The sequence below is a fragment of the Nannospalax galili genome, unplaced genomic scaffold (genome assembly GCF_000622305.1).
Source record: "Nannospalax galili isolate Female #2095 unplaced genomic scaffold, S.galili_v1.0 scaffold128, whole genome shotgun sequence".
Taxonomy (NCBI): Eukaryota; Metazoa; Chordata; class Mammalia; order Rodentia; family Spalacidae; genus Nannospalax; species Nannospalax galili.
In genome coordinates, this window is record NW_008360322.1 from 5,001,373 (window position 1) to 5,011,573 (window position 10,201).

Consider the following 10,201-nt stretch of genomic DNA (forward strand, 5'->3'; position numbering starts at 1 on the left):
ATTAATTGGTTGGTAAATTCTCACAACAAATGTTTGGTAAATTTGTTTGAAAATGTTATTTAAAATGTTTATGGAAGGTCTGAGCAGGCTTATGGCACAGTTTTTCTTAAGTGATTATGTTGTGAACTCCAATTTGATAATGTTTTGCTATGTACCAGTTGCTTCTCTCTACCAAGTATTTACACTCCTTTGAAACTAAAGCAAGGTTTTGGTAGACCACTCTCTGAACTACATGGAAAAAAAAAGATTTTTAACAGTTTTGTGTTTTCTATAAGGTTTATCTGGGAACTTATAAAGCACAGTGTGTAAACGGCTAATATTAACTCATTATATTATCTTATGTGTGTAATTTAGATTCCATGTTCTTTTAATAATATGATGCTGCACAGTACTCTTCTGAGCCAAATAACTGCTATCTTCATGACTTCAGCAGTGCCTACTTGCTAACGATCATCACAACTGGGATTGTTGACAGTTGTGTTCCTTCATTAAAGGAGGGGTAAGAAGGGTCATAGGACTCTTGCCTGTCTTCCCAGCCAGCTGTATGTAATTCTTCCATAATTGCAAATGGTTTCCTATATTTGGAAATGACTGTAGTATAAAATCTTGGGAAGGCTGGGAAGAGAGGGCACGACCTATGAGGTTATAAAAAAGTCAACATCCATACTGTGTAAAGGCTTTCCAGAGAAAGTACTCTCAGGCCACCCATATACCTCAGTAATCCCTCACTCATCTCTGCAAGTATAATCAGTAAATTCATTGGTTCCCCAGGGTGAACATTAACGTAATCAAACATTTTGACACCAGAACCTTAGAAAGGGGATGAACAGAGATGCAAAGTTTGTTAATGCTATTATGTCACATGGTATTGAAAATAGAAAATCAGGAAAGAAAAATATGTTAAAAGAGTATGCAAGTGGAGATATTAAGAATTTATGTGATGGCCATGTTGGGTCAGTTTGAAAGCCAGCAGAAGTGCAGTGCCTGTCCTGTGACAGCTGTGGAAGCTGTGGGATATGGAGGGGCTGTGTCTGGTTCCAGGATGCTTGGTCAGGTTGCTGGTCCCAGCTTGGGTTTTCGGTGGACAGTCTGCAAGTGTGCACTTTGAAGAGTCAACTTTTTTTTTTTTTAATTTTATTATTTTTATTTTACATGTATGCGTGTATTTCCTGTGCATAGGTAAGTGCACCCGTTTTGTGCAATGCCCAAGGAGGTCAGAAGAGGCTATCATATCCCCTTGGACTGGAGTTACGGACAGTTGTTAGCTGCCATGTAGGTGCTGGGATTCGAACCCGGGACTTCTACAAGTACAACCGGTGTTCTTAACCACTGAGCCATCTCTCCAGCCCCGAGTCAGCTCTTTTTAATGGAAATGAGTAACTCTTTCTGAGAAAGCCATGACAAAATCAGGCACAAAGCACAGAATTTGTTCTTGGGCCTCTTCAGTTTCTTCTCTCCTGGCAAGCTGCAGCCTGAGTGGTAGTGGCTCCTCCAATTCTGACAGCTCTTTTTGGTTTCAGGGCAAACTGTACCACCCTGCTTCTGAGGCTCTGCAGGCCTATATTCATGATTTCAATCTAAGCAGAATACATCTTGCCACAAGCACTGGCAAAATAAACATCAGCAAAGGTTCTGTTACTGTGCCATGATTTTCCAGCTACAGGCACAAACCAAACAATGGATTGTCTGCATGGAGAAAATTAAGAAACAGTAAATTAGAGAAAACAAACACAAACAAATTCGAGAGATTTGAAAATCTTGATCACAGACAGCACTCACACTCCTTATCTTGTAGAATAGAGATTAATGACATGGACTCAATTAGCCTAACAATGGAGAATTTGTTAAGACTTCCAGGAGATGGATCCTTTTCTTTCACTCATGTTAAACCTGGTTATCGACCAAGCAAGAAAAACAAGAAATACACTGGAAGTGAGAGACCTAAGTGACTCCATCTTGGATAAAACCTCCATAGGACTGACCCAGCCCTGGGCCCTATTCCAAGAAAAACCATAATACTTGGAACAGATAGAGAATAACTCCCCCATCAATGGTCAATTAAACAAATATAGAAAAGTACTAAAAGTCTAGATATCTTTTTAGATTTTTTTTAAAGCCAGCAATTTATGGTTTGACACTGAGCTGCAACCAATCAGATGCTTGCCAGGCTGAAGACCCCCTACTCCCCTACTTGCTGAACTTGCTGAAATAAACCTATAAAAACCTCTGTCTCCCAAAGCAAGGGGTCTCACATCTTAGATCCGCTGAATTGGTGACAGAGTGGGCCCAAGCTTAAGCTTGTAACAATAAAAAAAAAAACCTTGTATATTTGCATCGGTAGGTCCTTGGTGGTCTTTGGGGTCTCATGAACTGGGCACAACATCTTGGGGGCTTGTCCGGGATCCCCAAGGCCCCCAGGACCCCCGAACTGGAGGGTTCTTGGCTGGCCGGTAAATGTCTGTTTGTTTCTAGTTGTACCTGTCTGTGTCTGTCCTAGCTTTTGTTCTGAGCCTCGAGGCAAACTTGTAAACAGTGTGGTCAGGAACGGTTGAAGTGGATGTGCTAGATGACCATGACCACAGAGGTCTGGAAGACGTTCCAGACCTCGGAAGAGGGGACGGAGGGCCCCGGATTCTGTTAATTCCTATGAAAGTACAAGGTGGGTCACTCCCATGGCATGGCAGTTGGCCGCTGTCCTACTTTCAGTTTTTCTTTTGCATGAGTGGGGAAATTTGTTACTTGGCCTTCTGTGTGTCTTTCTGGCTCTCTGTTTTGTCTTTGATTGTCTATTTCTCTGTGACTGAGACGGACGCAATGGGACAGACTCCCTCTACACCCTTGGACCTAGTTCTTGCACATTTTGGAGAGGTTAAGACTCAAGCCCATAACCTCTCTGTTGTTGTCAGAAAGGATAAACTAATTACTTTCTGCAGGTCTGAATGGCCCACTTTCAATGTGGGATGGCCCTTGGAGGGGACCTTTGATCCTGCTGTCATTAACACGGTTGAGAAAATTATTCTTCAACTGCATGTGGAACACTTGGATCAAATATCATACATAGTGGTCTGGGGAGATTTAGTTAATAACCCTCCTCCGTGGGTCAAGTCTTTTCTTCCTTTACAGAAAACGGAGGTGCGAGGTGCTGACGGCTACAGAATGGAAAAAAACAACCAAGAAAATACTTAAACCTGAAACCAAACTATCAGTACCGTCACTGTACCACCTGAAACAAAACCATCAGTACTGTCACTGTACCCTGTCTTACAGGGCAGCACAGAATAAGATCTAATTTTTCCTCCCCCTCCTTTTCCACCTCCTCCATAGGAGGTACCCTCTCCAGAACTGGCACCCCGGTACCAGATTCTTCACAGGCATGGGGGTACCAGCTCAGGGGACTAGGAGTAGAAGGGCAGCAACACCGGAGGGTCCAGACTCTACTGTTTTACCCTTCAAAGTTTTGAGCCCCGCAGATGAGGTTGGCAACCAGCCCCATCACTATTGGCCATTCACCGCTAGTGACCTTTACACCTGGAGAACCCAGAATGCTCCCTTTTCTAAAAATCCTAAGGAGCATATTAATTTATTAAAAACTGTCTTATTCACACACCAACCCACTTGAGATGATTGTCATCAATTATTACAGGTCCTGATTACCACAGAAAAAGGAAATGTATCCAAACAGAAGCCAGGAAGTTAAATTCCTGGCAATACTGGTGTCCGTACTACTGACCCGACACTGATGCTGCCTATCCACTGACCCAGCCTGACTGGGATTATAATACTACAGAAGGCAAGGGGGGGCTTCTGGTTACCGCCAGTCTCTGTTGGCAGGTCTCAAAGTGGCTGTGCGTAGGCCAACTAGTTTGACAAAGGTACATAATATTAGTCAAAAACTAAATAAAAGCCCAGCTGCATTCTTAGAGTGAATAATGAATGCTTTTCGCAGGTATACTCCATTAGAGCTGGAGGCCAAAGATAATTTAATGGTAGTGGCCATGGCTTTTGTTAGCCAGTCAGCTCTGGATATAAAAAAAAAAAAAAAAAAACTCCAAAGAGTAGAGAGACTGGATAAAAAGAGTTTAAAAAATTTAATAACTGTGCCAAAAAAGTGTACAATAATAAAAATGGTAAAGAAAAAAGAAAACAGATAAAGGCAGAAAAAAGGCAAAACAAGGACCTGGCAAGGATCCTGCTGTCTGCCACTGCAGATGCAGAGGACCGACGGAGGCATCTGAGACAGATAGCATTGAAAAATGAATCTCTTGCAGTATATGGATGACCTACTTGTGGCGGCAGATAGCCAAGAGGCTTGCATGAATGGCACAGAACATCTGTTGCAGATGTTGGGAAGACTGGGCTACCGGGCCTCTACTAAAAAGGCCCAACTATGCAAACAGGTCCAATACTTGGGCTATATACTCAAAAAAGCACTACTGGTAAAAGATGCTGACAAACTGACTTTGGGCCAGAACTTGACCATCACCACACCACATACAATTAAAGGAGTTTTAAAGCAGCCCCCGGAAAGATGGCTAAGTAACACCCATATAACCCATTATCAGGCATTACTTCTTAATCCTGCTAGAATCACCTTCCAGGTACCAGTTGCCCTGAATCCAGCCACCCTCTTGCTGGACTCAGACATGAATGCCCCCCCACATGATTGTGCCAGAATCCTGGCCCATGTCCATGGTACCTGATCAGATTTGAGAGATACCCCATTATCTGATGCTGAAGCAACCTGGTTCACTGACAAGAGCAGCTTTGTCCAGGATGGCAAGAGGTATGCAGGGGTGGCTGTAGTATCATTAACTGGCATCATTTGGGCACAGCCTCTGCCCACTGGTACTTCAACCCAAAAGGCTGAACTTATTGCCCTAAGGCACTGATATTAAAAAAGGACAAAATGCTTAATGTGTATATAAACAGCCAATATGCCTTTGCCACCGCACACATTCATGAGACAATATATCGGGAATGGGGTTTATTAATGGCAGAGGAAAAGACTGTCAAAAATAAAAAAATATCCCAATATTGCTGAGGACTCTCTGGCTGCCAAAAATATTGGCAATTATTCCCTGCCCAGGTCATCAAAAAGGGGACGATCCAATTTCCCAAGAAAACAATTAAATGGATCAGGTGACTAAACAGGCTGCCTTCCAAATTGACTCAATCTTGGTCACCACACTAATTGACCTAGGTGACCCAAACATCCCTGAAAAAAACAAATACACCGGGGAGGACCTAAAATGGATAAAGGGACTGCTGAGGACAGCAAAAGGAAAGCTAATCCTCCCCCCAAAAATTAAAAAAACAAATGTTGGCAAAAATGCCCCGTTCTTCCCACATGGACATCAAGAGGATGCAGGACTTAATTCAACATGCCAAAGTAAAAATCAAGGATGCTAATTTAAAGATTAAAGACACTGTCAATGGCTGTAAAGGTTGCCAACTCACTAATACATTGCCAAATATTAAAAATCCAGGAATCAGACTTTGAGGAAAAAAACCTGGAGCCTATTAAAAAACGGATTTCACTGAGGTAAAACCTGGCAGGTATGGATACCATTCATTATTTGATAGTCTTTGTAGATACTTTTTCAGGATGGACTGAAGCCTTCCCTACTAAACATAAAATGGCTCAAATCGTGACAAAAAAAAAAAAAAACTGTTAAAAGACATCCTCCCCAGGTATGGCTTTCCACAGATGATAGGGTCAGATAATGGACCAGCTTTTGTGTCCAAGGTAAGTCAGAGTCTGGCCACAGTTCTGGGGATTAATTAAAAACTACATTGTGCTTATAGACCCCAGAGTTCAAGACAGATTAAAAATAAATAAATAAAACTCTAAAAGAGACCTTAATTAAATTGACCTTAGAGACTGGCAGTGACTGGGTAACTCTCCTTCCATAACTTCCCTAACCAGATGAAATTAATCCCCTTTGAGATCATGTTTAAAATGCCCCCTCCCATTATTTATAACCTCCAGACAGAAAAGATTATTAAATTTGAAGGTTGGGACCTGTTGGACGACCTCAGGGGAATCCAGTGGTCCCATAAACACGTATGGCCTAAACTATGTGCTCTTTATGAGACAGTACCCCCTCCAGAACCTCATCAATATCGACCCGGTAACTGGGTCTACATTAAGAGGCATCGGCAAGGATCCTTAGATCCACAGTAAAAGGGGCCCTATGTCATCCTATTGACCACCCCCACAGCCCTCAAAGTGGATGGTGTAGCAGCATGGATCCACCACACACGTACGGCCAGCTGACCCATTTGCCATAGAAGACTGCACATTCCCAGCTTCAGGATGGAGAGTTTCAAAGGACCCCAACAATCTGCTCAAGCTAAAGCTCACCCGATTTTCAAACTGTTGACTGTATATACTCTGTTCCCCATGATAGCCGCTCCTGATCCAGGAAGCCCACATCAACCTATAAATATGACTTGGGTCCTCCAAGATATAATAGAAGGTAATATATTGTTTCAGATCCCCCGAGTAGCGCCTCTGGCTGCTTGGTTCCTAACTCTGCTCTCCCGTTTAGATGCCTTCTTTGATTTCAATCCTAAGGGAGGCACACATCCTCATGCTCTAACTAACTCTCCAGGCCCATACAGAAAACCAGGCCAGTTCTATGTTTTCCCAGGGCCTAAAACTCCAAAATACAAGTCCCAGAAAAACAGGTGTGGAGAAGATAGCGCTACTTATGGTGCTTGATGGGGCTGTAAAACAATGAGACACATATAATAAACCCCTCAGAAAAGAGATCTTATTAAAGTAACATGGGAGCAACTGATACCCACTAATCCTCATAAAAATAAAAAAAAAAAGGAGAGCCACCAGCTGGAAAGTGGAAAAAATTAAAAAAATAAAATTCTGTATGGGCTGGACTGAACCAGATCCAGGAACTTTATTCTCTGCTCGATTAAGAGTAAGAGTTCCTCAGTACCAGACCTGTTTGGTCCCCTTGGGACCAGGTGCTGTTTTAAAGGTCACTCCAAAATCAATCTTGTCAACCATGGCAGCCCCCTCAAATAATGGCTATTCTGACAGCCATGACCTTCCTATAGGCAACACTGACCCGCTTTGGTCACTAATGGTCCAGACCTCACTTCATCATCTCATCATGATGGTTATGTTATTTATCAAGGCCCCCATACTATGAGGGGATTGCATTCATAGAAAACACCGCCCTAGTGCCAGACCAAGGCAGCTGTAGACAGACTCAGCAGGAAAAAATCAGGCTTACACTACAAGATGTTTCAGGATGAGGGCTATTTATAGACAAGCCCCCTCATAAGTACACTGCTCTATGCAACCAGACTCTGCCAGTGCTGGCCAATAACTCATACTTGCTACCACCAGATGAAGGACGATGGACATGTACTTTGGGATTAACCCCATGTCCATTCTAAAGTTCTTAATCAATCATCAGATTTTTGTGTTCTAGTACACTAATCCCTAAAATTATTTATCACTCAGACCAGGATATAAACAGGGCCCTGACTGGGCAAGGACCCCTTCACCGTAATCACCAGGAAAGAGAAGTTGTTACTGCCATCATCCTCTCCATTCCTCTGGGATTGGGACTGGCAGGAGCAGGTACAAGAATTTCAGCCTTGACCTTACAAAGCCAAAACTACCATAGCCTTAGAGCCACAATAGATGCAGACATCCAGAACTTAGAAAAGTTCTGTGACCAAGGTTAAAAAAAGTCTGGCTCAAAAACCCCCCACAAATAAACAAAGATGGTTTATATCCTGGTTCAATAGCTCCCCTTGGTTGACCACTTTGATTTCAACCTTACTCAGACCTCTCCTCATTCTGATTATGCTCTTGACTTTTGGGCCTTACATTTTAAATAAATTAATAACTTTTATAAAAAGAATGGCTGAGAACTATACAGCTAATGGTAATGCGAACCCACTATCAGTCCCTCCAGAGTCTGGGTAATAAAAAACATAAAATGAGGGAGCGCCCACGATTGGGCCCCCAAGGTACTAGTCAGAGGGCGGAATGAGAGACCTGAGTGACTCCATCTTGGATAAAACCTCCATAGGACCAACCTGGCCCTGGGCCCTGTTCCAAGAAGAACCACAATACTTGGAACGGATAGAGAACAACTCCCCCACCAATGGTCAATTAATCAAATATATAAAAGTACTAAAAGTCCAGATGTTTTTTTCAGATTTCCTGAAGGCAGCAGTTTATGGTTTGGCACTCAGCTGCAACCAATCAGATGCTTGCCAGGCTGGAGACCCCCTACTCCCCTACTTGCTGACCTTGCTGAAATAAACCCATAAAAACCTCTGTCTCCCAAAGCAAGGGGTCTCACATCTGAGATCTGCTGAGTCGGTGACAGAGTGGGCCCAAGCTTAAGCTTGTAACAATAAAAACAAACCCTTGTATATTTGCATTGGTTGGCTCCTTGATGGTCTTTGGGGTCTCACAAACTGGGCACAACAAAAGATTGGATTCATTGGACATTAAAAAGAATCCAAATTTTCATGTATCCTCTACTCCCATGAGCAAAGATAATTTAGTCACTTGTGATGTATATGTACATGTAAATGGAAAGAAATGTAGTTGGCCCAGGACTCCAAAGCTTATGAATAGAAATAATAAATGTATTTTGCAATCATCTTTATCATTTCTCAAGGAATCATCTTTCAAGGACAGTTCAGAACACAGTGCTGAAAAAAATTATTCAAGATGGCTCATGTGGTGGTTTGAATGAAAATGTCCCCATAGGCTCCAAGTATTTGGATATTTTGTCCCCAGGTGATGGTGCTGTTTTGAGAGGTCTTAGAAGGTGTGGCTATCCTAGAGGAAGCACATCACTGGGGGTGGGCTTGAAGAATTCTTAAGCCTTGCTGGATCTCCAGTTGCTCTTTTATTTCCTGTGCCTGCTGGAAGATATAGAGATTAGCTTCCACTCTTCCTCCAGCCACCTCTGCTGCCATGCCTCCCTGCCATTATGAACTGTAATTCCCCTGGAACCGTAAGCTCAGATAAACTTTTCATTCTATAAATTGCTTGGGTCAGTGTTTCTATCACAGCAACAGAAAAGTGATTAATATAACTCACTAGCCAGAATCTAATCTTAATGTTTTAGGGGAAACTAGTATACCTGATTTTAAATATCCACTTTGGCTCCATAATAAAGACTTGATTCCTGATGCAGATAATCAAAGGGCTTATAAATTATTTAAAGATGAAGATTCCCTATGCTTAGTCACCAGACACAAAGAACTTCTCAGCTTACAAATGAAGTAGATTGTTTTGAATGTTCTTTGGAACCTTCAAATTTTACAGATTCCTTCAGAGAGGATAAAGAATTAGTTAATGAATATAAATATGATTCTAAGCATACTCAATGTCAATATGAGAATCCACTTCTCCCAGGACAATCTCAAAAGCCATTTAGTGGTGACAAAATTGAGTTACTTATCCTGAAGGCCAAGAAAAAAAATCTCAAGCAGTGTACTGAAGACTTACCAAAGCCTATGACTAAGGATGATAGCCTTTGCTCACTAGATAAAGTCAAAGCATAAATTTCATGGGAAAATGTTCCTGTTACTTTCAAATCTCCTGTCCCTGTTAATGCTGATGATAATCCTCAACCAAGTTCAAGGGAAATGTGCATAAAAGAGGTTCTTGAAGATTTTTAAAATAATGATAATCAGAGCTCTATCCTATCTGGAGGCAAACACCATGGTCTTGTGGAAGCCTTGAAACAAACGTCATTTAACCTTCAAGCAGTACAAGAAAGTTTTAATCATAATAAAACTACAGAAACAAAAGAAGAGATTAAGCAAGTTTTAGAAGATGATTTCTCTAAATTACAGTTGAAGGAAAATATAATTCCTATTACTAAGTCTCTTCAAAAGGCTTTACAGCATTTATCTCACCCGAGTGACCTGGTTGATGACAACAGTGGGAGGCAGTCACTAAAAATGTGAAGAGGAAAAGAAAACTTGGTCAAATAAATAGTCACCATATGATGAATTATGTAGTTTTTTGCTATTACTTAAACTGACAAAGTAAATATTAAGGCATACATTATTCTGTGACTGAACCTAGTATACTTCTAAAAGTCTAAACTTGAAATGCCTACAGGCCTGATTTTGTGCCACAATACTAAAGTATGAACTGGGTGACACCATAATGTATCCTAAAGTATTACTTGGATCT

The 10,201-nt window shown here is 41.7% G+C and overlaps 1 protein-coding gene across 1 annotated transcript; it reads left to right on the forward strand.

The window, feature by feature from the left end:
* Positions 1 to 1,397: 1,397 nt before the first annotated feature.
* On the forward strand, positions 1,398 to 9,969 carry LOC103727420 (lung adenoma susceptibility protein 2 homolog). The gene is given in 4 exon segments (XM_029559757.1): positions 1,398 to 1,684; positions 1,748 to 1,945; positions 8,477 to 8,514; positions 9,416 to 9,969. Coding segments are annotated over 4 exon segments (1,077 nt in total).
* Positions 9,970 to 10,201: the final 232 nt, after the last annotated feature.